At 39.2% G+C, this 26,639-nt stretch overlaps 4 protein-coding genes across 4 annotated transcripts; 2 read left to right on the plus strand and 2 right to left on the minus strand.

The window, feature by feature from the left end:
* Positions 1–1,015: 1,015 nt before the first annotated feature.
* Positions 1,016–2,695, minus strand: MED31 (SOH1 family protein). Its single transcript, XM_079012960.1, has 6 exons — positions 2,582–2,695; positions 2,090–2,178; positions 1,910–2,007; positions 1,744–1,840; positions 1,319–1,663; positions 1,016–1,204 (listed from the first exon to the last, which is right to left on the minus strand). Exons 2-6 carry the CDS (start codon positions 2,134–2,136, stop codon positions 1,192–1,194), a joined length of 600 nt encoding a protein of 199 aa, XP_078869086.1. The 5' UTR covers positions 2,137–2,178; positions 2,582–2,695; the 3' UTR covers positions 1,016–1,191.
* A 235-nt stretch (positions 2,696–2,930) lies between these two features.
* On the plus strand, positions 2,931–4,627 carry LOC145065858 (polyadenylate-binding protein 2-like). Its single transcript, XM_079012959.1, has 6 exons — positions 2,931–3,068; positions 3,212–3,314; positions 3,717–3,790; positions 3,882–4,073; positions 4,168–4,292; positions 4,377–4,627. Exons 1-6 carry the CDS (start codon positions 2,931–2,933, stop codon positions 4,420–4,422), a joined length of 678 nt encoding a protein of 225 aa, XP_078869085.1. The 3' UTR covers positions 4,423–4,627.
* A 3-nt stretch (positions 4,628–4,630) lies between these two features.
* LOC145065857 (pectinesterase 1-like) lies at positions 4,631–6,499 on the minus strand. The gene is made up of 4 exons (XM_079012958.1): positions 5,851–6,499; positions 5,488–5,694; positions 5,166–5,407; positions 4,631–4,965 (listed from the first exon to the last, which is right to left on the minus strand). Exons 1-4 carry the CDS (start codon positions 6,331–6,333, stop codon positions 4,764–4,766), a joined length of 1,134 nt encoding a protein of 377 aa, XP_078869084.1. The 5' UTR covers positions 6,334–6,499; the 3' UTR covers positions 4,631–4,763.
* A 3,390-nt stretch (positions 6,500–9,889) lies between these two features.
* Positions 9,890–12,034, plus strand: LOC145065604 (superoxide dismutase [Fe], chloroplastic-like). The gene is made up of 8 exons (XM_079012632.1): positions 9,890–10,057; positions 10,135–10,178; positions 10,501–10,575; positions 10,662–11,022; positions 11,110–11,228; positions 11,331–11,357; positions 11,461–11,484; positions 11,573–12,034. Exons 1-8 carry the CDS (start codon positions 9,994–9,996, stop codon positions 11,786–11,788), a joined length of 930 nt encoding a protein of 309 aa, XP_078868758.1. The 5' UTR covers positions 9,890–9,993; the 3' UTR covers positions 11,789–12,034.
* The last annotated feature ends 14,605 nt before the right edge of the window (positions 12,035–26,639 follow it).

A 26,639-nucleotide genomic window follows, 5' to 3' on the forward strand; every position in this document is an offset into this window, starting at 1 on the left:
TTATATACCTCCTAGGAGATGTTATGTTTGTGGTCAGATTGGTCATCATGATTCATGTAATTGTCCATTGAAGAAGAATGAAGATGAAAATGACAAGAAGAAGAATGAAGATGAAAATGACATTTGTCTTAGGAAAGTGACTTAAAATGACATTTGTCTCTAACTAAATTGTTGTATATAAAATGTATTTTTTCTTTATTAGAAGGGACATAGGTAAATGGTTCGAGTCTTTATACAATAAGCAGTTTTTATTCGATTTAACCCATTAAAATTAAAGTAAAAAAATCTTGAATTATTGTCATATTAAGAGATTATGCTAATAACCCAATAAGCTCATATAGTCAAAATGAAACCACTTGTAGCAAGGTTGTCGAAATAACGATCCTATAATTTTGGGTATTAAAAACGAATAGGATCGCAAGTAAAATCGATGGATCAGGATCTGATCCCACCATCTCTTAATTTTTTTTTAATTTTAAAATTCAAAAAGTTCAAAAAAGTTATAAAAACTTGAATTTACCGCTTTACGACTTTTACCCTTTACCAATTTAGCATTTACGTTTTTTTGTTGTGACTAATGTTTAGAAGTTTTTATAGGTTTTTAACAGAATACTGAACATTGAAGATATTTTTCATGTTTTAAACTTATAAGTTAAAATTAAGTTTTTAATGAGATCTTAGGATTCCGATCCCGATCATGTAAACCAAAAACGATCATACATTAATTCATGATCTTGACAACCTTACCCCATAGCCTTATTTAAAAATAGTGAGGATTTGTTCTCTTTTTCAATAAACAAAAAATAAATAAGTATTTGACCTGAAAAGTCCATGCACCCCTAGCCCCTACCCCATTACTTGTAACACACAACGAAGAAAGAACATTCCACTCGCATCATCAGTTAACTTGTTAATTAGTTTAATCAGAAAGTTTTCTTCATGACATGTATTTGACACATCATTAAAGGATACATTATCATCCTTCTAATATATCCAACTCTTTAACTATGTAATGTAAACAAAAACAAATGTATATTTGAATTTAATAAAAGAATACACATAAACAAAATATCAAGCTCTCATTGCCAATAGTAAAATATAGAACTTAGACAACACTACAAAAGGAAACACTAAACCTCGAGTTTTATGTTCTTTCAACCATGAAGTATTGCACAAATACCTCAAATCAAACTATCCATCTTTCCTGTAAAACAAAAAGATTTAACATTCATCAACATTTTACCACATTCTTACATATAAAAAACAATATAACATTTAAAGAAAAAAAAAGTTTTTGTCAACAATAAAAAGATTTTACTTTCTCTTTCTTCTATCAATCCCACTCCTAGGGTCACTTTTTAGAGGTGGACCAGAAGGTACACCATACTGCATAGGCGAGAGTACTGGCGGCACAGCCACAGGACCACCAGAAGAAGCAGCAGCAATGGTGGTGGTTGGAGGTGGTGGAACTGCATTGGATGGTGGTGGTGCAGTAGTTTCCGGAAGGGGCCTTGGTAAGATATGTTTCAACCGATTATTCCTGTAGTTCTTCCAAAAGTAAAACTGCTGCCTATGTGTCAACTCCTTATTGGCTGGATGTGCCATTGCATTGCGGAAACTTGCATTTTGTAGAAGTTCTAGAAAGTAAAGACAATGTGGATACCTGTAAATTGGTATCCTCCAAAACATAAGCAGAATTTTATAAAGAGTAAAGAAAACAAGATTCTTAGGCTCTTGGTTTACATTATGTATTTTATGTACTCTGGTCGTTGCCAGTATTGAAGGTATTTCAAGTAGCCAATGAAAGCTTCATCTTCAAAATAACGATTCTGAGCCAAATCTGTATCAGAATTTGCAAAAAGTTAACATCTTTCATGGAAACGATTCTAACATTTTGAATTAAACTTACAGTGAATATAAGTTGGATTCGCAAGGCATTGTATGAATTCCAGTTCAAGTAAAAATCTTTGACGCCCATCATCTGGATCTTGGTATACTTTCTTGGGCCTGGAACATGATTTAGGTCAGAAAAATGGTTGTATCATGCAATAATTATAATCTGTATTAAATATGACATATAAAAGCTTACGAGCTGTGGGTATTTGAGGAGTCATCATCTTCATGACTTGAAGCCATGGAGTTGCCGACCTCCGATGGAAGATTTCAAGACTCACGCCTCTGGATAATCAGCAAGGTAAGTAGAAAAGGGAAACGTTAATGGTATACCCCTTTGCTCCAGAAAATTGAGCCACATTTCGATTTATTAGGTCGAATTTATCTTACAAATTATTCCCCAATTATTCCAGTTGAAATACTTATCATAAAGTTTAATGTGGCTAGCGAACCCTAATCGTAACTCGCAATTTCAATTTCCTAATCATATCACAATTCACGATTTTATTATAGGGCTCTAAGTCGGAATTGAGAGTTTCAGCATTTAACTGTACATTTGATCTTAAACAACAGAAAGCAAACTCAAAACAACTGAAAATCGTTCTTCGAATTCAAGTCACAAATGAATTCAACAAAAAATGAGCTAATAGAAAAATAGCGATTTCCAGATTCAGAGTAAGGGAGGTACTTGCTACTTCAAGAGCGAGTAAACGCCAGTCACCGTCCGAGGGAGTAGTCACCGCCGGAGAATCCACTACCGATCAGCGTCGTTTGTTCACCGTGTGTCGAGAGTGAAGAAGATTTTTGTTCGTGTGAATTGGGCTTGGCCCAATATATATAATAAGGTCGATAAGTAATCCAGCCCAAGTTTGTACAAATATTCAAAAACTACCCCCAGGGATGAAACAAATAACAGTGTTAGCCTTCATCATCGTCATCTGGTTTCGCCATCATCGGTCACAAACTCTCACCTCTCAATACAACCCCTAAGTCGAAGCACTTCGTGTTTGTGCAGAGACAGATCGGAGGTTAGAGCTATGGATCACATGGCGGAGCAAGACCAAGATCAGGAACACGAAGTGTACGGCGGAGATATACCAGATGAAGGAGAAATGGACGCCGATGTTGAGATGTCGAGGAACGAAACGGAAGGAGATGAAAACAACAACTCGAAGGTTAATATTTCTGTTACCTCCAATGTCGACGTTTTGATACTTATGGTTTGGGGATTTAATAATTATGCGTTCGTGTGAAGTGACTTCAAGCCCTAATTTAATTTCGAAATTTCTTTCTGTATCTCTTTTGTTTGTGAATTTAGGATTTAGAGGATATGAAGAAGAGACTGAAGGAGATTGAAGAAGAAGCTGGCGCTCTTCGGGAAATGCAGGCAAAAGTTGAGAAGGAGATGGGCTCCGTTCAAGGTTTTTGTTCTAATCTGACTATTTTTGGCTTATCCTGCTTTCAGTATGCTCTATATTCGGAATTGTTTTCATTATTCAGCATCTGTTCCATTTGTTCATGGATACATCATACATCAATCCAACTTTAGGTAGACATAAACTGCATCAAATAAGGTGAGTGCATATTGTGTAATAAGATGAAACATAACCCTAGCTTAAGATTTTTAAGACCTTAGAAAGGTTAAGGTTAAGGTTAAGGTTCTATTAAACAACATTGAATACTTTGGAAGATTATATAATATTTGTTGTTATGAGATTACAAGACTTGTTACCTTCATTAGTGACATCATCTCCAAGTTATTGGCTGGGAATTTAAGTCTGTGTATTAAAATTTGCTTTTGTTTTGATTATGGCCATGATTAGATGATTCTTCGGGTGCTTCTGCAACTCAGGCTGAAAAAGAGGAAGCAGATGCGCGTTCTATATATGTTGGTAATGTGAGGTTCTTTTATCTTTCACCTTATTCCATTCTAGTGAAACAAAAATATATTTTGATATGATTAAAGTTGCTTATAATCTGAATTTCAGGTGGATTATGCATGTACACCTGAGGAAGTTCAGCAGCATTTTCAATCATGTGGAACAGTGAACAGGGTGACAATATTAACAGACAAATTTGGTCAACCAAAAGGTTTTGCATATGTTGAGTTTGTGGAGCTTGAAGCTATTCCAAATGCTCTCCTTTTAAATGAATCAGAATTACATGGTCGTCAACTCAAGGTCTTAATCCTAAAACTTTATTCCTTTCTTCCATTTTGCAAAATTACCAAAATGGCCTCATCAAATTTTCATGTTACAAACTGTTTTCATTCAGGTTGCTGCTAAAAGAACAAATGTCCCTGGAATGAAACAATTCAGAGGCAGGCGTTCCAATCCTTATCTTGGATTCAATTCCCGGAGGCCTTTCATGCCTGGCCCACCAATGTACTCTCCATATGGGTATGGGTATATGATTTGATTTTTTAACATATCAAAATAATAGCAGAAGCCTAACATTTTCATTTTTTTTTTTTTTTTTTGCAGAAGGATTCCAAGGGCAAGAAGGCCAATGAGATACCGACCATATTGAGATTTAAGTAAACAAGTGGTCAAACGAGTCAATGCTCATACAGGGTCCCACTTAGTCTTTTAGAACATGTATGATTATGTACCATTTCCCAACATTCTTGTAGCTTTATCTTTTAAGAATTATGTTTGTTGTATGCACTTTTTTTTTTTAACTTCCTTTCATACTCATCATAGTCCAAAGAATGGAACTTAAACCTTTTTTAGTAGTGAAAGTGTTGTGGCTTATCTTTGGATTTGAAATTATATAAATGGAATAGAAATCTGAAGTAACGAGGTTTTAACAATTTAGTCTTAAATTTGCTTGAAAATATAAACCAATATAATACATGTTTACTCTCCCTTCTAACTATTGAAGACTTGCAATTTTCTTTTGGGCCTAAACTTGTTAGGTTTTGGAGGTGGAAGAAGCCACTTGCTGCCTCCAATGTACGAAAGGCTGATAAACCGCTTAGCTTCTGCGTCTGTAAGCTTCTTCACAAATCGCTCTCTTCCTATCATATCCGAACCTTTTCCTTTGTTCTTATATTCCGCAAAATACAGGTTCCTACAACATGTTTCAATCAAACCATAATTTGTTTACACAAGAGATAAGTTTTTTAGGGTTATTTTTGAAAAAAATAAAAAGTTAGGCTTTGTCCCACCTTTTTGGACGAGACAAATTAGTTTTTGTTCTACTAACATCGGTTTTAGTTTAATACATGTCAAATACAGTATAATTTGTTATATGACTTGTCATTAACTTACTTGTCAGGTAAAGGTTTATTATTAGAGCTCCACCCTTTAGGATCGACGATAGGACCTAATTTCGAGTAAGCAAACACCACCCTTGAAAACCCCTTCCATGCTCTTCCTAAGTACCAACCTTGCCCTAATCCGGTCACCGGGCAATGCACAAACACATATCCCGTGTCTGTTTCATCCATTTCCCGTGCTTGTGCTGTTATCCACGACTGTAATTCTCCTGGAATGCAATATACTTCCGTGTTCTACAAGTAACACAACAACAAAAAAAATCGAATACAATACTACCAACATTAAAAGATTCTTCACAACCGTGTTCACTTACCAGATAGATAGATCTTGCATTACCAAAGATGAAATCAGCTGTTCCTTCGATGTAACAATCTTTGAAGAAATGGCGGCCACGATCATCGCATAAAGTATCTTGAAACCCATAAAATCTTACGTTGTAGAACGCCGCCATGTCCCCTCCAATCCTCATTGCAGCCGCTTGGCTTCCTTTCATTTTTCCATTTGGTCTCGGGCTTGAATTCTACACGTTTAAAAGGTGTGGAATTAATTTCTATCATATCCAGGCTTGAACCTATGACATTTCTTGTGGATTCTTATCTCATTACCAGTGTTACACAGTTATGCAAGGACATGCATTTTCTTGAAGAAAAAAAAGATGTAAAATTGTTTTACGGACCTTAATATGCAAATTGGCCGCGACAAAATAATCACCATCGACGGTTAATGTCCCGCTTTCAACCGTGGTATAAGTTGCGGCATTTCCATTGAAAATCAAGGTAGGCATGTTGTCAGGATCTCCCATTAAAGTAACAAACTTCATTTCCCTCTCCATTTTTATCTTCTCAACATATTCTCCTGGTCCGATGAACACAATAACCCTTTTTGTATTCTTTAATGGGATGGTTTTTACAGCATCACAAATTGTTGTGAAATCACCACCACCTTTCTTCATGACTCTTATGATCCTTGGTTTTTTTTCTGCAGCCACTAAGTCAGGATCAAGGGTTGCTTTTCGGGCTTGTAAAGGTTTTACGTTTTCTTTGAACCATTTCTTTACTTGGGATCGTTCTTGTGGGATTGGTATACTATCGTCCGAAATGGTTGAAGGAAGAATGATTAAGATTATGTTGAGAATAATCAGAAACAAATATCTTACCATTTCCCCCCTTTTTTCTCGATATATATCGTTCCTTATGTTTAGGCAATCCAATGTCGTGTTCTATGCTTGTTATTAATGTATATAGAGAGAGAGATATAGGGGGGATATCTGAAAGATGATGCAAGAAATGAATTTCGAGAAGGTTTATGGTGAATTGAGTTATGTAATTTCCTTTCCCCTCCTCGATTCTTGATCGCACCTTAATATTTCTTACTATTATTTCTCTCCACCTCTGAATAAATTAATGTAAAAATGAGATGGCCATTATTAATCCTTAAAGAGGGAGTTATATATATGTTTTAATATCACATGTCAAGATTTTTAGGTCGAATTGTATTTTATTTAGTTTTTTTCTAGAATATATTTAGCGGGGTGTACGTTTTCAAAGTGAGCAACGGTGTTAACATAATAGTATCTTATTGAGAATTAATATAATTTGTTAATATCGATTAAAACTAACTAGTCGTAAAATGTATATTTGCTAGATCACTCTTACTATTTGGGATTGTCCAGCAAAAATAGTTGAAATATTGGTAGCTATTGGTAGCTAGAGACTAGAAGATGTATTTTTTTATTTGTATGGAGTATTTGACACAGTAATTACACAAGTAACGGAAAGTTTATGATATAAAAGTGAATATGGATATAACTAAAATTGGAATATAATGATTATAATTTATTTTTTCTAAACTATAATTATCAAAAGTTAAAAATCATCCAAATTTTAATACCAAATGTATCGTTTAAGCTTCTTAATTGATAATTTTTTTAGACATATTGATAAATGATGAATTTTAGTCAAATAAAGTAAATAAGACTTTTCAATTTTTCTAAGAACTCAAACCAAATATTTTAACATATTAGAAGTGTTTAAGTGTACTAAACAAAGCAATATTTTTATGATATTAATTTTGGTTTATTGGTTAATATAATTGTTCATAAGGTTGTTTCAAATAAAGATATCATAATTGTTAAAATATATTTATATTTAATCGTATAAGATATATTTTGTTTCAAATAAAGACATCATAATTGTTAAACTATATTTATATTTAATCATATAAAATAATTATCAAAAGTATGAGCATGATTTATTTATTTTAAAGTGTATTTAGGTCAATTTATTAAAATCTAAAAGAGTTTTTTTGTTAAACACTAATTGAAGTAGCTTTTAGATTTGAAGATTTTTGTTTAACGAAAAACTAAAAGCTTATGTTGTTGAACAAAGCTTTATTATTATTATTATTATTATTATTATTATTATTATTATTATTATTATTAAGCTAGAAGCTCCTAAAAATGTGTGTGAACATGTCCGTATAGAATATTCACTTCATAGTGATTTATACATGTCATTAGGTTGTGGGAAGTGGGATTTACATTTGTTGAGTCAACTCGGCATACACCGTCCCTCCAACTCGACATGTCGAGTTCGACAACCCCTATTTGGTAACGACTTGTAGAGAAGAGTGTGTCAAACTCAAAAAAATATTCGTTTTTAACCAAAAATTCAATTTTTTATATACAATTTTTCAACCAAAATAAATATCAAAAACTACCTTCATTTCTTACAACTCTCAAACCTTCAATATTCATCTTACTTCTTTCAAACCTTCAAAATCCATCTTATCTCTCTCAATTTTATCTTTGCAAAATGTGTTCTTCAAAAGATCACCCAGATTCCACTAGCAAAGGGAATACCTCAATTTTGTACATTGGACCCCAATAGAAGAGGTGACTTTGGCTTGTGTATGAGTTGATGTATCGGAGGACCAAATGGTCGACATCAACGAAAATGAGTCATCTTTTTGGAGCAAACTCATCGAACTTTTCCTCAACAAAATGAACTGAGGCCACTACTGAATCAAAGATACAATCTACACAAAATGAAGGATCACGAACAAAATGGTAAATGAAGTTTGTCGCTTTTGTTTAATAAAATGAAACAGGATTCACCAAATGGTGAAAATGATCCAATGGTTTTAAATATTACTTTTCAAAATTTCCGTCTAAGAAAATAGGAAATTTTCCACCATATAATTGTCATGGGATGTGAGAAAGGACGTCAAGTGGAATACATAACATGTTTATTATTTTATTTCTTAGGTTTTAATTTAATTTTATGTATTTTATTTTAAAATAATAAACTTTATAGTTTTTATTTTATATTATGTAATTTGCACATTGCAAGATCTGATCAATGGCAGAACCCTTAAACCACTGCTAATCATTCATGTTGTGAAGATTTACGAAGAAAAAAGATTTTGTTACTAATTTAGTTTCATTTTGGTTGTTTGGGATTGACTTTCTTGTGTTAGTGGCTGTTTTTGGTAACATCTAGATATCATGTAGAAATTTTGTATGTACTATCTAGGACCTCTTATTTTAGGGATAATGAATTGGTAGGGTAAGATACTTTTTGAAATGTATATATTTAGTCCTTATTCTTTTCTTTTTGTAAAATAAACCCTTATACTTTATTAATATGTACACATTAGGTCATTTTCACCGGATTCTACAGGTTTTGCTGACGTGGAAGGGTTTATTTTACAAAAAAAAAGAATAAGGATTAAATGTATACATTTCAAAAAGTATCTTACTCTATCAAGTCATTTTCTCTTTCTTTAATTTTTTGAAATGAAATACCCATGTGGCATCCACATATCCACAACGAGATTTTTCCAACTTTTATTCATCATGAAAAAGAGGGAGAACCCCGATCTCCGGCGACTCCTTTGTGTGTTCCTACACATCACTGGTAGCAAGGAGGAATGATGACAAAAACAACAAGGTCGAAGGGGGAGGCTGGAGGAAGTAGAGACGGTAGTTGGCGGCGAGGAGCTGCTCTGGTAGCCCCTGGTCGATTCTTTCTTCTTTTTCTGACAACATATCTCAAAGATAGAGGCAAAGAGAGACAGATCGGAGAAACACAATAGGTAAATGATGTTTGGCCGTTGCTGTTCGACTGGAAGGAAGAGAGACGAGAAAGAGAAGGGTCGCCGCCATTTTCTTGGTGCTGGAGGATCACCCACCTCCGGTGACTAAGCTAATTAATTGCTATTTAGTGCCACTTGTGCTTCCACATCAGCAAAACCTGTAGAATCCGGTGAAAAGGACCTAATGTGTACATATTAATAAAGTATAAGGGTTTATTTTACAAAAAAGAATAAGGACTAAATGTGTACAATTCAAAAAATATTTTATCCTATCAAGTCTTTTTCCCTAAAAGAAAATTTGTATATGACAGGTATACCGGGTATAGCCGGTCACAAGGATTGCAATGTTACAAAAAATAAAATATAAGGGTTTATTTTACAAAAATAAAAAAAAAATAAAAACTAAATATATACATTTCAAAAATTAACTTACCCTATCAAGTCATTTTCCCTTGTTTTGTTTTCCCATTTTCAAACAAAGTGTCATCTCTCATCTGTCATGCAATAAAATATAATTTAAAGATATTTAGTTAAAACTTAAAAGTTCCAATGAATTAATTTATATTATAAAATATAATACAGTAGTAAATAAGTTTTAAATGAAGTCCTGGAGCCTGGAGGATATTAACATGTCTTGAAACCCAAAAACCCTCCAAAACCCCACCCACCTTCTCGAAACACTCCCAACTCAAATATCCTCATCCTGTTACAAGCTCTGCTGCAGATGATGCCAATGGCGGCTGCCACGACAACCGCTTCTCATCTTACTTCATTTCTTTCCACCCCAGGTTTTGCCACCGTTAATTCTATCTATATATGACACTTAGTTGATTTCTGATGGGTATACAAATTGAATCAATTGCAGAATTTTGTGGCCTATCTCGGAGCTTACAAGGGCCACAGAGACAGGTCAGTCATCTCTGTTCGAATGTTTCTTCCAAATTCGTTATTCTAACTGCATCAAACAATTCAACGCGGATAAAATTTCTTGGCTTTCAAAGAAGGGGTTTCTGGGGAAGCAAGCATGGTGTTCGACGAAATGCCTCTGCCACTAAATGAAAGTTTTCTATCATGTTTGGGATTTCATATTAGATGTTCATTCCCGCGTAATCCTTTCAGATGTTTACGTGTGTTTATGCTTAGTTTGTACTGATATTGGTTCCAAACAAGGATGCAACTTTTCTGTTATCTTCGTTTTCTATCGTTTGAAGAAGCTACAATTATGTTACAGAGACGGTGTACTAGTAGATCTGTTCATTGGAAAATATCAGCCAGCGTTAATCTGAAACCTCCTCCTTATTCACTGGTACGTCTAATAAACATTCTGACATTTATATTCCTTCTCTTACTACAAGACCTTCACACCTTCTCTTCTTGTTCCATCTATGGTAGCATGCTCTAGAACCGCATATGAGCAAAGAGACATTGGAGTATCATTGGGGAAAACACCACAGAGCTTATGTCGACAACCTGAACAAACAAATTGAAGGAACTGAACTAGATGAAATGACATTAGAAACCATAATATCGACTTCATATAACAAAGGCGATGTTCTTCCAGCCTTCAACAACGCTGCACAGGTATGGAACCACGAATTCTTCTGGGAGTCCATGAAACCTAATGGTGGTGGAAAGCCTTCTGGAGAACTTTTAGCATTAATAAACAGAGATTTTGGCTCGTTTGGAGGCCTAATCAATGAGTTTAAATCAGCTGCCACTACTCAGTTTGGTTCTGGTTGGGCTTGGCTTGTTTGTAAGTATTTGTTTTACTTTTACCTAAAGGTAGATATAAAAGAAACACACATGAAATGACAATTCTACCCTTGTGCTATCTTTCTAGATAAAGAGCATAAACTTGACATACCAAATGCTAGAAATCCACGTCCATCAGAGGAAGATAAGAAGCTTGTTGTGGTAAAGAGCCCAAATGCAGTTAATCCTCTTGTTTGGGAGTACCATGTGAGTAAATTGTAAAGTAAAGATAATAATTAGTTTGCTATTTTGTGCATTTAGTTCTTCAATAAAGGCATAACTTGGTTTCTTTCATTTTCTAATTTGCAGCCTCTCCTTGCCATAGATGTCTGGGAGGTAACATATCTTCACTTTCATTCATAAAAGAAACTATTTTTTACAGTATCATTTACTCCTACTTGTATTAATTTCACTTTTTGAATCGAATCTGTACTTGCAGCATGCATACTACCTTGATTTTGAGGTAAAACTTCATATGCATATAATGATTTCAGAATCTTGTTTTGATGAAATCATAAGTAAGAGTTTTTAAAAATTGTATTTGTTTACAGAACCGTAGGCCGGATTATATATCAGTGTTCCTTGATAAGCTTGTATCATGGGAGGCAGTGAGTTTGAGGCTTGAAGCAGCAAAGGTTTTGGTGGCAGAGAGAGAAAAGGAGATGGCAGAAATAGATGCGGTTGATGATGTGGACACGGGAGAGCCCGAGGATGCAGATAATATGTACTTTGGAAGTGACCCTGAGGAGTTTTTGGATGATGAATGATTGTTTGATGGTATCATTGTTGTTTAACTTGTGTCAAAGTTGCTTGATGTTTGTAATGCTAGCATATAATGAAATGTATTAGATGTTATGATTAGTAAAAAATTATGAGTAGGTTGCTATTATGGGTTAAAAATGCAACGAAGTTGGTTGGAAAAGTCTCGTTTTCCTTACATTCTCTATTAAGTCTGGAGCGTGCAAAACGACCAAGACACAATCAAAATCAGTAAATGGTGCCTTGATTTGTTATTGTTCTACGATTCAACCGTATTTTCATCATGTATTTGCACGAGTTTTCTTGTGGTATTTTTCGGTTTCCTTAAAGAAATTATCAGGGCGGATCCAGAAATTTTTGTTAGGGGTAGCAGCAAAACATTTTCCTAATATAATAAAATAGTTAGATAAAAAAATATGATTTCATTAGATATAACAAAGTAGTTTATATATTACATTTTAATGTTGACCTCTTCGTTTACTCATTGATTTCATTAGATATAACAAAAGAGGTATTTTTGAAAGTGATACATCATTTTTTCAATCTTAACATCCATATGTACTTTTTTATTCTTACACTACAAATCATTATATTGATCATAAACCTATCACCTATTTTATTACGAAAAAACATCTTTTAACTGTTACAGTTGAATGTGTAGATTGACTAGTTAAGTAACAAGTTAAATCTAGTAATTTTGCATCAAAATAACAAATTGGGTCTTGTTGTTTGATATCAAACACTTTTTGTTCCGACTATTTTACTACTTATGAATAATTTATATAAGGATGAGTTTATTAATGATTATTTATATTTATTTATAGTTGACCAATTGAAGAGGTAGCCTACACTAAAAATACCTCTTTTGTTTCCATTTCATTATTGCTTTTATGTTACCTATTTGACTCGTTATACAGAAAACATATTTTTAAAAAAATTGACATTAACCTACGATAAAAGTAGCAAACACTCTTTTTTATATATATATATATATATATATATATATATATATATATATATATATATATATATATATATATATATATATATATATATATATATATATATATATATATATATAACGAAGACTATCATATCTACTTAAGCCATATCAACCAATCAATATATGTACCAAATATATCAATGACAATTTGACAAACCGGCTAATTAATCAATTGTTTTTAATGATTCGTTATAGTTATTTTTAACTGAAACTAAATAAATGCAATATATAAAGAAAAATATCACCCTAAAATACAAGTAATATATGGGCTAATTGATTGGGCTACTGATGCGCATTTTTTTTGTTAGGAGTTTCATTAATAAAAATGTTTTAATAACTTTAACACTTCTACGGATGAAATGAGGGGTAGCACGTCCTACACCTACCAACCAGCTAAATCCGCCAATACAAATTATCTCATGTTTTGCATGGAGTTTTCATTGGACCCTCAAACATTGTACACAAGTCCAAATGTTGCCAAATCATCGGGTTTCATTCAAAAAAAAAAATTGATCCTAGATGAACGACAACAACCACTAGTACTTCCAAATCGATGATAACTATATATGTGTTTTGTTTTTTTGGGTTAATGTCATTATAGTCCGACCAACTTTCAGGTATTATTTAAAAAAAATAACTTAAATTATTTTTGAGCGCTTTAGACCATTAAAATGATAAAATCTATCTCACGAATGCCATTACAACAAATAAGAAAAGGTAAGCAAGTGACCTTGCTTATGTGTTCATACACGTGGATAAATCTTTATTTTCAAAAATCCATGTGTGTAAATCCTGATGGTAATGTTTATATATAAACAATGAAATGGACCCTACACACATCCCCTCACCTTTCTAGATGCCCCTACCATCCATTGTCTTCTCCGATGAATAAGGATGTAAATTTGACCTGCGGATTCGAGTATTTGCGAGTACTCGACCCTAACGGGGAGGGTATTCTCCATCTTAACGGGTAACGAAGCTGGGAGGGGGATTAAACCCTAATTTTTAGAGTTTTGCACTCTATTTAAAGGCCTTAAGTCCCTTGGCTGGCCTCCTTACCAACCTCCTCTGTCCAGAAACCCTAATAGTGTGTATCATCTTCCTTTGTGAGTGTGTGAGCTTTTGGAGGGCCTTGAGTGTTGATATTTTTGTACTCTTTTGAAGAAGCTTTGAAGTTGAAGATGTATAGCTAGGAGGGAAGACTTAGATCTTGAATCTCCCCACTTGTTGCCGTCTCTTGGAGGTATCAAGTTTATACCTTGCTTTGTTATTGTTTAGATCTCCTTGTTTTGGGTTTTATCTTGATTTCAGACTCATGGTTGGGTTGTCCAAGAAGTTGTGTGTTCCAAGGATTGTCATGTTAGATCTAGCCATTTTGTGGCCTCATTTGGCTTAAAGTTGCAAGCTCTACTAGGTTCTAGGTCTCATTCATGCATGAAGTGCTTTATTCGGCCCTTCTTGAGCCCTAGAGATTCTTTTTAGCGTGCATGGACGTAAAGTTGAAAACTTTACGTGTGACATCCCCAAAATCTCGACCAGAAAAGACTGGTTTCATTTATGCTTTTTTAACATTTTCAGAGTAAATCCTTTTGATTTTAAAAGAGGTACGAAATTTGTTCCCAAAAACAAAACATGATAAAATAGATTTTTATCAAAATATTTCATAAAGAAATATAATTTCATTTCATAATCAAAAATCGGGATGTGATGTTCCGATACAGACCATAAAGCATAAATGATAACATTACAAGTCATTCAACAAATAAATACATATATAGACTTGTAATCAAAACAACTTGATGATTCATCCATCTTATGCCCTTGCGCCAGTTCCTGTAATACAAATAAACTGAGTGGGTCAGGCTTGGGACTGGTGAGCATATAGGGTTTTCAACCCACAATAAATAATTATATTTAATTCAACAATCAACAATAACCCGATTACCCATTCTCGTTATCCTCACTTTACGTCCCTAAAATAACATCTATCTCAAGGGACCTAACCTAGGATTTTCATCGGGACGGATATTACTGCAGAGGGGCTTCCTCGACAATAAGTGTCTTAAAGGCAACCATGTGGGGGATAGAGTACACCGGTGAACATATCGTTCACAACACCTACAGGTTATGAGCCTGCTAGTGTTCCACAGGACTATCTAGAAAGAGTCTGTGGTTGTCATCCATACTCTGCTGAATGACTAGAATAACACCAACAACGAGGCCACTCATCAATTTATTTCATTGCACACCAACTGTCTACCCATGTTCTACCCAACATATTAGTAGATAAAAATATACATGTTTTATACATAATTTAAAAAAAAAGTTGTATTGTAACGACCCAATTTTCACGTCCAAAAATTTCGTTTTTAAAACATTACTTAGAAAACATTAATAAGTAAAACATTGTTTAATTAAACCATTTCACATCGAAAACCAAATTTGAAATCCACAACATTTGAACAACCAAAATATCAGAGTATCAATCCCAGAATAAACTCATAACTGCGGAAACGAGAGTGTGTGTGATATGCCGCTACCGCGCCAGCTCCTTCCCCTTCGAAGAAGAGGTACCTGAAAACCAAAACTGAAAACCGTAAGCACGAAGCTTAATGAGTTCCCCCACTGTACCACATACCATATAATCTTATAACATACATATATTGTCAGACATATCTGGGTTATACCTCAAAGGAATCACTGAGAGAACACTAAGATGCTTGGCTTCCTTCCCTTCCTCTTGATCTACTCCACTTCCTTCTCAAAACCTTCAAGAACACACACTAATGCTTCAAACTCTCAAGGAAATAAGCTTTGAACGAGGGTTGGGAGCTCTGAGGGTGAATGGGGGCTGGCTTGGGGCGGACATGAGGCTTAAATAGGGTGCAAACCCCTGAAACTTAGGGTTTCATCCAACAGCGGTGACTCGCCGAGTCCGGAATATGGACTCGCCGAGTCACCAACTTAAACATGTCCCGGGTCCCGTCTCTACTCGGCGAGTCGGACCTATGACTCGCCAAGTCCAAGGCTAAAAATGGAAAATACTCAAATAAGATTTACGTACTAGGAACCAGGTGCTACAAATCCCCCCCACTTATTTTAGACTTCGTCCTCGAAGTCTGCTGCTCGATCCTGAAACAGCTCGGGATAATGCTCCATCATCTCATCCACCGGCTCCCAAGTCCATTCCGAACCCTTGCGGTGTTGCCATTGCACCTTTACGAGCTCCACTCTCTTGTTCCTCAAATCCTTCGACTTCCTGTCGAGGATTGCGACTGGGCGCTCAATGTAATTCAGGCTGTCATCAACTTGAATATCCTCTAACGGCACTACTGCCGAATCGTCCACTAGGCACTTCCGCAGCTGAGAAACATGGAAAGTGTTGTGGATCTGGCTGAGCTCGACTGGCAGATCTAGCCTATATGCCACCTTGCCCACCCGGGCCACAACTCGGAACGGTCCGATGAATCTCGGTCCCAACTTGCCTCGCTTCCTGAATCGAATGACGCCTTTCCAAGGCGACACCTTTAGGAGAACCATATCCCCGACTTGGAATTCCAAGTCGGATCGACGCTTGTCGGCGTAACTTTTCTGCCGACTCTGAGCAGTCTGAAGCCTGCTCCGAACCTGCTGGATCCTCTCGGTCGTCTTGAGCACCACTTCGGTGCTCCCCATGACTCTCTGGCCAACTTTACCCCAGCATATCGGGGTCCTGCACCTCCGACCGTACAACATCTCAAATGGGGGACGGTCAATACTAGCGTGGTAGTTGTTGTTGTAAGAGAACTCGGCCAAGGGAAGATAGGTATCCCAGCTACCACCGAAATCCAACACGCATGCCCGCAATATATCCTCCAAAGTTTGGATGGTCCGCTCGCTCTGACCATCCGTCTGCGGGTGAAAGGCGGTGCTAAAATGTAAACGAGTGCCCAACTCGTCATGAAATCTCTTCCAAAACCTAGAAGTAAAACGCACATCCCTGTCCGAGATAACCGATACTGGCACCCCGTACCGCGCCACGATCTCCCTGATATAGATGTCGGCCAATTTCTCGGCCGATATGCTCTCCTGAATCGGGATAAAGTGGGCACTCTTGGTCAATCGATCCACGATGAACCAAATCGAATCTACTCCATGCGCAGTCCTGGGAAGCTTCGTGATAAAATCCATCGTGATATCTTCCCATTTCCACAGTGGAATATCCAACGGCTACATCTTGCCATGCGGTCTCTGATGTTCGGCCTTGACCTTCCTGCAGGTCAAGCACCGCTCAACGTACCATGCCACATCCCGCTTCATGCAGGGCCACCAATAATCTGGACGAAGATCCCTATACATCTTCGTCGCCCCGGGATGAATAGAGAATCGGGACTTGTGCGCCTCCTCCATCAAGATCTGGCGCACACCTCCGTGATACGACACCCACACCCTACAGTGTAGTGTCAATAGTCCTCGGCTATCATAATCGAAGGAGGAAACCTGGCCCACCACACGCTCGCTCTTCCGATGTTCCTCCTTGATAGCCTCCTGTTGAGCCTCCCGAATTTGCTCCAACAGGGGAGTCACTATGGTCATCTTCATGCAAACATCCCTGATCAGCGCCGCCTTGCGGCTAAGCGCATCGGCCACCACGTTGGCCTTCCCCGGGTGGTAAAGGATCTCACAATCATAATCCTTCACCACGTCCAACCACCGACGCTGCCTCATGTTCAGATTCGGCTTATCCATGAGGTACCTCAAACTCTTGTGGTTCGTGTAGATGGTACATCGAACCCCGTAGAGGTAACGCCGCTAAATCTTGAGGGAAAAAACCACCGCCCCCAACTCCAAATCATGCGTCGGGTAGTTCGCCTCGTGAGGCTTGAGCTGCCTCGAAGCGTAAGCAATGACATGCCCCCTCTGCATCAGTACCGCGCCCAGCCCTGAAATGGACACGTCACAGTATACCATAAAATCCTCTACGCCCTCTGGCAGGGCTAAGATTGGCGCCTCGCACAATCTCCGTCTCAGCGTCTCAAACGCCGCCTGCTGCTCGGGTCCCTACCGAAAGACTACAGCTTTCTTCGTCAGCCACGTCAGGGGTACGACTATCTTGGAGAAGTCCTGAATGAATCTCCGATAATAGCCTGCCAATCCTAGGAAACTCCGAATCTCAGATGGAGACTTCGGAACCTCCCATCTCATCACGGCCTCGACCTTGGCCGGATCGACCATAATCCCGTTCTGGTTGACAAGGTGTCCGAGAAATTGCACCTCGCGCAACCAAAACTCACACTTGGAGAACTTGGCATACAAGCTCTCCCTCCTTAGGGTCTCCAATACCTCTCTCAGATGCTCCTTATGCTCTTCCTGTGTCTTGGAATAAACCAAGATGTCATCGATAAAGACTATCACAAACCGATCCAGCATCGGTCTACATGCGCGGTTCATGAGGTCCATGAACGCGACAGGAGCATTGGTGAGCCCAAACGGCATCACCACGAACTCATAATGGCCATAGCGCGTCCGAAACGTGGTCTTCTGTGTATCCTCCTCCCTGACCCTCATCTGATGATAACCCGAACGCAAATCAATCTTGGAGAACCAAGATGCTCCCTGAAGCTGGTCAAAGAGGTCATCAATCCTCGGGAGTGGGTAACGGTTCTTCACCGTTACCTTGTTCAGCTCTCGGTAATCTATACACATCCGATGCGACCCGTCCTTCTTCTTCACGAACAAAATCGGGGCTCCCCAGGGTGAACTACTCGGTCGAATGAATCCCTTGTCTAACAGCTCCTGCAGCTGTGTAGACAACTCCTGCATCTCAGGAGGAGCCAACCGATACGGTGCGTTGGCTATCGGAGCCGCACCAGGAACGAGGTCAATCCTAAACTCAACCTGTTGCTCCGGAGGTATCCCAAGAAGCTCCTCTGGAAAAACATCTGCGAAATCTCGCACCACCGGAACCTCACTCACCGTCGCCTTACCCGCCTCCCGGGTATCCATCACGTACGCGACATATCCTGCGCATCCCTGCTGAAGGTATCGTCTAGCCCTCGCTGCCGAACAGACTGTAGGTCCACACTGTGGCCTTTCGCCATGAATCACTAACTCTCCCCCACCTGGGGTCCTGACTCACACTAGCTGCTGTGCGCAATCTATCACCGCCCCATTGGGGCTCAACCAATCCATGCCTATAATCACCTTGTTCCCACGCAACGGAATGGGAACCAAGTCTACCAAGTAGCGCTCCTCAAACACACGCAATACGCAATCTCGAAACACCATCGATGCTCGCACCGATCGATCATCAACAATCTCTACCTCTAAAGGGCAATCTAACTCGCCCGAAGACTCATGAAACTTCTTGCTAAGCGCAAGGGAAACAAATGATCGGGATGCACCCGAGTCGAACAACACCTGTACTGGGATGCCGTTCACATGGAACGATCCTAATTCATACATATACATACAGAGCACATATCAATATCATATCATCATAAAAATAAAATAGAGGGAAAGAATCATACCCGTCACCACATCGGGTGCGGCGCGTGCCTCCTCGGCGGTCAGCTGAAATGCTCGGCTCCTCACCACTGGAGCCTCTGCCCTGCCCTGTCGGCCATCTGTGATCCGCAGGGTCGCTGGAGCTGGCGCTGAAACTGTCAACTGGGGGCAATTGGCCTTCTTGTGGCCCCTCTGGTTGTAGTGGAAACACAGCAACTCAGACGTCTGAATAATTGCTGCTGGAGCAGTGCAATCCCTGCTATAGTGCCCAGACTTTCCGCGCTTGTAGCAGCCTGATGATCCCAACCTGCACGCCCCCTCGTGAGTCTTGCCGCATTTCCTGCAGCGTCCCCCTCCCTGTTGGCCTTTCGGCCCCGCATCTGATCCCTTGGGCTTCTTCCTCGAAGCCCCTCCTGACTGACCCTCTTCTGCCTTCCGTTTCCGGATGTGCTCCAAATCTATCTCCCTCTCCCTCGCCCTAGCAATCATGGAGTCCAAGGTGGGGCAAGCTGAAAAACTAATGTGCTCCCGGATATCAGCCCGGAGCATGTCATGATAGCGGGTCCTCCTCATGTCCTCATCGCCCGCATACTGGGGCACCAACAGTGCCCTCTCCCGGAACTTGGCGGTGATCTCCGCCACAGTCTCCGTCATCTATCTCATGTCCAGAAACTCCCCGGCCAGCTGCCGAAGCTCGACAGCCGGCGCAAACTCTGCCCTGAACCTGGTCACAAAGTCCGACCAGGTCATAGCCTCGATAGCCGAGGCTCCCAACGAGTCACCCACTGACTCCCACCAATCTCGAGCTCGGTCTCGTAAACATCCTGCTGCATACCTCACCTTGGACCCCTCGGGGCAGAAGCTAGTCAATTGTGCAGACTCGATGTCCGCAATCCATCGCCTGGCAGCAATGGGGTCTTTCACCCCGTGGAAATCCGGCGCACCACTGCTCCTGAAGTCCTTAAAGGACAGCGTGCGAGATCCCGACTGGCCAGATGCCATGTCACTCCTGAACGCCCTGAGGCGATCCTCCATCAACTCGATGATCCCTTCCTTGATCGACCCAAAGATAATGGGAGTCGACTCAAGGATACCCTTGGTGATCTCTGACGCGATGAACTTGCGTAGTCCCTCATCTACCGGCTCGGAACCTGATCCCGAACCTGACCCCTCTCCTGAACCGCCATCTATCGGCCTCGATTGAAGTACCACCATTCTGCAATACATAATAACAATCATTAGTGATACCGATACTTCCTGAGGGATCACTGCTACTTACAAGTTCCCTGGTCTTATCTTGGCCTTCCTTGGTTCGGGTACGGATCCTCTGCTTTCAGTAGTACGGGCTCATACTACCTTCCACATCTATCTGTACATTCTTCAAGGAATGCCTTGACTCCACCAGATCCCTTTCACTATTGCTGATCACTGTTATACTCATCCTAGGCTTGCCCTTAGGAAATCTTTGATTCTACTCTATCCAGTCCTCAGCTGCTGTAGGCCTCCTTGTAATGCCAATTAGCCATTACCCGAATACCATCACATGTGACGAGGCTCAGATAATCCTTCGAGTACCCAACTCGTCCCTACAACGGTTGGACTCAAACAAGAGCTGCGCAGTAGGATCAAATCCGGCACTCTAAGATTATTCAACCCTGATCACATGTGACGTGACGTATTCGCCTAATGGCGAACTCCCATTATTCAGAGTCCCACATAGCACGAAGCAAGCAGCATTCAGACAAGGGTAACAATCTCAATCAACTCTATCTGCTTACAGGAACTGTACTAGCATAAAATGCTAAGCTCATATTACCAGGCATAACCTAATCAGGCTATCCTACTCGCTGTCTACTCAATACTAGCATGCAATTCTCATACAACTGAAACACATAAAGCAGGCACATAAGGCATCACTCCTAGATCCTTATTCCTATTCTAGCATGTTGTTCTACAAAAGCTGATAAACATAACATAAACTTGTATGGGTACTTTGGGGAATACTTACTTGAGCTCGGCCGGTCGCGCACATCACACACTTCGTTCTTTCTTAAAACTCTTTTCTCAATCTTTAGAAAACATTTTCTTTTGGAAAATCTTTTAATCCATCGATTTGAGTTCAGACACCCCCGAAGGTGTGTCCGAATCCCTCAAACCAGGGCTCTGATACCAACTTGTAACGACCCAATTTTCACGTCCAAAAATTTTGTTTTTAAAACATTACTTAGAAAACATTAATAAGTAAAACATTGTTTAATTAAACCATTTCACATCGAAAACCAAATTTGAAATCCACAACATTTGAACAACCAAAATATCAGAGTATCAATCCCAGAATAAACTCATAACTGCGGAAACGAGAGTGTGTGTGATATGCCGCTACCGCGCCGGCTCCTTCCCCTTCGAAGAAGAGGTACCTGAAAACCAAAACTGAAAACCGCAAGCACGAAGCTTAGTGAGTTCCCCCACTGTACCACATACCATATAATCTCATAACATACATATATTGTCAGGCATATCTGGGTGCCCGACCTACCCTTTCGTTCCTCTCGACCGGATACTGCCTAGCATATCTGGGTGCTGGCCTCCCCTTCGGTCCTCTCGACCGGATACTGCCTAGCATATCTGGGTGCCGGCCTTCCCTTCGGTCCTCTCGACCGGATACTGGAGAACTATTTCTCCCCTCTACTACTACCACATAACATGTATCACAATATCAGAATCTATCTATCATGGCTGGGTATGACTACCCCTTCGGCCCTACCGACCGGATATCTTGGGGACTATCTCCCCCTACTGTCACTAGCACATAGCATCATATCATACTAGCACATAAACATAACACATGTAGTAGTAATCCCTAGATGAATATCACAGAGACAATCATCTACATACAACTCCTACTGGTGGGTCGGCATTGTGGCCGTAGACCCACCGCTACTGGAAGGTAACTCACCTCAAAGTAGCTGCTGATCTGATCGGGAACTGACTGTCTACTGCTGCTGCTGCTGCTCCGGAAATCCTCCGGCTGTAATTCCCACAACATACTCAATCAAACACTGCTAACTGCCCATTGGGTAAAATAACCATTTTACCCCTAATCATGCCCTAAGTCAAAGTCAGAGTCAACTTTCAGTTGACCCAACTCGCCGAGTCCCTATCAAACCGGCTGTCCTGAATCTCCTCCCTACTCGTCGAGTTAGGCGTTGACTCGACGAGTTCTCCTTCTAAACTGAGGTTCAAGCCCTTCATCCTACTCCCCGAGTTGTATGAACAACTCGCCGAGTTCATCTTCATCCGAAGAACACTTATGCTGCGACTCGCCGAGTTGTATGAACAACTCGCCGAGTCTGTTCTTGATCTAAGGAGATTGCCTTGAACTCGCCGACTCAGGGCATTGACTCGCCGAGTTCCTTCATGGATGAGTTTGGCTTCCAACTCACTGAGTCACACCCCGTGACTCACTGCTCACACTCGACACTACGAAAAGGGGACAAACTCGGAGAATCGCGAGCAGACTCGCCGAGTCAGATGAACGACTCGTCGAGTCGTTGCCATGCAACCACTAACTATGCGGTTTTGCTCGATTCCAGTCCATGCCATTCACAGATCTGGGTTCCTAGAGCATGAATCACACGTAAAGTTTCCAACTTTACGTGTAGATATTCGCCAATAAGGGTTTTAGGGTTCAAAATGCACCCAAAAGGGTAGATCTAGGGTCTTCATGCAATGTGGGTCCATAAAGGCAACAAATCTGAGCTCCTGGAGCTTAACCATGCCTAGATCTAAAGGCCAATCAACTTATTATGAATTATATTGCACATACAAGCTTGGGGAAGGGCTCAAGAAAGACCTAATGGAGTAATAAGCATAGAAACAGAGGGAAAACGGGTTATACCTCAAAGGAATCACTGAGAGAACACTAAGATGCTTGGCTTCCTTCCCTTCCTCTTGATCTACTCCACTTCCTTCTCAAAACCTTCAAGAACACACACTAATGCTTCAAACTCTCAAGGAAATAAGCTTTGAACGAGGGTTGGGAGCTCTGAGGGTGAATGGGGGCTGGCTTGGGGCGGACATGAGGCTTAAATAGGGTGCAAACCCCTAAAACTTAGGGTTTCATCTAACAGCGGTGACTCGCCGAGTCCGGAATATGGACTCGCCGAGTCACCAACTTAAACATGTCCCGGGTCCCGTCTCTACTCGGCGAGTCGGACCTATGACTCGCCGAGTCCAAGGCTAAAAATGGAAAATACTCAAATAAGATTTACGTACCAGGAACCAGGTGCTACATGTATAGCATGCTCTTTCAATATTCCATCCAAATAGCAAGTAATATGTAAACACATATCAAGAAATTTCTAGGAGAGTCATATAAGTCAATGTGTTAGAAGGTAATAATAATACCCTCATACAACCTGTATTCTTAAATACATTCAACGATTACTTGTATAATATCGTGTATTGAAAGAGACTATACACTTACTTGATCAGAAGATGATCGGACAGCACTACGACTTGCAGAAGTAGTATTCTTCGGTAGATCTGGAAGATCTTTACAAAAACCAGGCTCCTCGCGGGTAGAGCTTCGACTCGGGAATCTCATTGCTCGGGATCCTTGGGGCTTCAGAACTTGCTTCGGGGCTCGGGAATGATACCGGGGCTTTGGGATATAATTGGCACGCAAATCGGGGAAAAACTAGAGAGAAGAAAGAAAATGAGCAAAGAAAATGGTTGATCTCGGTTTCTATTTATAGGCTTCTGGGTCTGGGATTACGTTGGGCGTAATTTCCAAGTACGTTGGGCGTACTCAGTATGCTGGGCGTACGCTTCGGATAAGCTTTAGTATGCGTGCCACGATCTTCAAAAATTCATAAATTTCGCATACGAGCTCTTTTTTCGACGTTCTTTATATCCATGCGTAGGCGAGATTATGCTCTACAACTTTCATTTAGACTCCGTTGGCTAATTTTGATTTTATTTTTATTATATTATTTTTAGTAGACCGGGACAGGGAAACTCCGTTATAAATTCATAACTTCTTCATCCGACGTCCGTTTTCGTCTGTTTTTTTACCGTTGGACTATTATAGATGAGATCTTCTATTCTCGTTTAGATTGTTTCGGCTAAAAACCGCTCGATCTCAAATCGAGTATTCGGACTGCATACTGCTAAGTCGAAACTTCAAAAAATCATAACTTCCTCATACGAAGTCAGATTTGGGAGTTCTTTTTATCCACGCTCTCGGTTTAACGTATTCTATGACTTTCGTTTAGATCACTAAGGCTAAATATCTCTCTAACGTAAATTTTGCTTTTTACGTCATTCAGCGTCGTTGGTTCTGTCGCGAAACTTCGACAGGTCATAACTTCTTCGTTATAACTCGGATTTCGGCATTCTTTATATCTCCGGAATCCTTGTTTCAACCAATACATCTTCATGCAAAGATATCGGGCTTATCTCACACTTTAATTTTGACGCTTATTTTATTCTTAATTCATTAAATTATAATAATTAAGAAAATAAACACATAATTCACATAATATTCAAATATTTCATCATTAATACTTCAAAAAAAGAGTTACAAGGGTTAACCTAGACTATTACATTGACAATAATGCCTAGCCTGGAAACGCGGGCGTTACATTACGTGATTTTCTAGCCTTTAGATGCCAAATCTGCTTTTTGGGACTATGTCTTTGGAGATTAAGGGCTTAATTAGCGGGTCAAGCTTCACTCTAATGATTCTAGGGTTCGGGTTTAACTCATTTTGGTGGTTCCTAAGGGTAAAGTTGGAAACTTTACCCTTCTAGACATCATTTTGGAGGAGATCTGAAATTTGGAGCTCCTAATTTCGATGGAAACAACTTAATGCTTTAAGCTGTTAGAATTATGGCTAACTCGGCGTGTTACTTAGTGAACACGATGAGTTGATAAGGTTTTTCCCGATCTTGCAGCAGATGAAGAAACATGGCGTGTTTGGTCAAGTCAGACCGTTGACCTGGACTTTTGACTTTGTCTTTGATCGAGTTTGACCTATAAGGGGTTTGGGGCATGTTGAGTTGTATTTAAGGAATCGTTTTTGTTTTAGGGATTGAGTAGAGCTGACATTTGGAGCCAAGACCTAGTCATATATCGTCCAGTATTCGAGGCGAATCTTCTCACTACACTCATGGGTCGAAGGCACCAAGGCCAGCCCATTAATTGAGATTATATGATTAGTAATGGAGTATGTAATGGTTTTCTATTTGATATATGTGTGAACTTATGTGAAGACCATGGGAGGAGCCCATAACACTTGGCAAGACCATGGGAGGAGCCCATGGCTCGGGGATACAAGACCATAGGGGTATCCCATGACATTCCAAATGAAGATTATTGAGGGCGTCTATGGCAAACTTATATGTATGTGTGCATGGCATTATGTGATTATATGTTTTGTGTGTTTTGGGAAACTCACTAAGCGTGTGCTTACAGTTTTGTTGGATGTTTCAGGTACTTCTAGCTCTAAGGACAAGGGCCCGACTTGATGGCACAACATGCATTCTCCAGTGTTTTCATAATTAGTTTTGATATTTTGATCTTTTAAATCACTATGGTCATGTAATGGAATTTTCTGGAAACAATTGTGGTTGGTATTTATGATTATAAAAGTTAAAATTTTCTGTAAAATTTGGGCCGTTACATTAATGTACACAAATGACAAATTTTTAAATTTTTTTATAAGAACGTCAATTTAAAGTTAGATTCGTTACTCTTTAAAGTCAATACACATCAACTATTTATTTTGAACATATATCTTCATCTACGACTTTGTTTTTATAATTAGGTTGAAAACGACATTGTGTTCCAAAAAAACTTTAACTGATATAAATTCATGTACAAAAAACATTTTTTTTCACAAGAAAGTTGATTCATACTCAAATTTATTTTCAATAATGTTATTAGACCAAATTTTAGAAACTAGGAAATGGCTAAAGCATCATGATAACATATTATGGTGGAACCATCAGTTGTGCAATGTCAGAGTAAAATATGTCCTTATTTTAATATTAAATTTTTTTTAACAAACAAAACATATAAATTTATGGGCTAAATTCAATTGGAATCCCAACTTTGATGAAGCACTCAAGGTGTTTGTTAAAATGTCTATACGAAGTTAAATGCACATGAGGTATTTGGAAATATTTTCTAAAATTTTGTTGATTTTTACGCACACAACCTGTTTGTATTTATGCTTGTGTGAGATGTAAGTGACTTATTTCATACTCTTCATTTACATTAGTTTTTGGTCTTCGTGGAAAATTATTAAATGTAATAGATGTCTGGATGAAAGGGTAAGAGAATTGTGGATTGTGGGTGTGTGTAGA

This window comes from Lactuca serriola, chromosome 8 (assembly GCF_051521515.1).
Source record: "Lactuca serriola cultivar US96UC23 chromosome 8, Lser_US96UC23_V15, whole genome shotgun sequence".
In the NCBI taxonomy this organism is placed as follows: Eukaryota; Viridiplantae; Streptophyta; class Magnoliopsida; order Asterales; family Asteraceae; genus Lactuca; species Lactuca serriola.

Coding starts and splice junctions, on each gene's coding strand:
- LOC145065604 (XM_079012632.1), top strand. CDS start 9,994: ATGATGCCAATGGCGGCTGCCACGACAACCGCTTCTCATCTTACTTCA. Junction 11,358..11,460: donor TTGCCATAGATGTCTGGGAG/GTAACATATCTT, acceptor CTGTACTTGCAG/CATGCATACTACCTTGATTT. Junction 11,485..11,572: donor CATACTACCTTGATTTTGAG/GTAAAACTTCAT, acceptor ATTTGTTTACAG/AACCGTAGGCCGGATTATAT.
- MED31 (XM_079012960.1), bottom strand. CDS start 2,136: ATGGCTTCAAGTCATGAAGATGATGACTCCTCAAATACCCACAGCTC. Junction 2,008..2,089: donor TCCTCAAATACCCACAGCTC/GTAAGCTTTTAT, acceptor ATCATGTTCCAG/GCCCAAGAAAGTATACCAAG. Junction 1,664..1,743: donor GAGTACATAAAATACATAAT/GTAAACCAAGAG, acceptor ACCAATTTACAG/GTATCCACATTGTCTTTACT.
- LOC145065858 (XM_079012959.1), top strand. CDS start 2,931: ATGGATCACATGGCGGAGCAAGACCAAGATCAGGAACACGAAGTGTAC. Junction 3,791..3,881: donor GTTCTATATATGTTGGTAAT/GTGAGGTTCTTT, acceptor TCTGAATTTCAG/GTGGATTATGCATGTACACC. Junction 4,293..4,376: donor CCAATGTACTCTCCATATGG/GTATGGGTATAT, acceptor TTTTTTTTGCAG/AAGGATTCCAAGGGCAAGAA.
- LOC145065857 (XM_079012958.1), bottom strand. CDS start 6,333: ATGGTAAGATATTTGTTTCTGATTATTCTCAACATAATCTTAATCATT. Junction 5,695..5,850: donor CGGCCAATTTGCATATTAAG/GTCCGTAAAACA, acceptor TTAAACGTGTAG/AATTCAAGCCCGAGACCAAA. Junction 5,408..5,487: donor ATGCAAGATCTATCTATCTG/GTAAGTGAACAC, acceptor TGTTACTTGTAG/AACACGGAAGTATATTGCAT.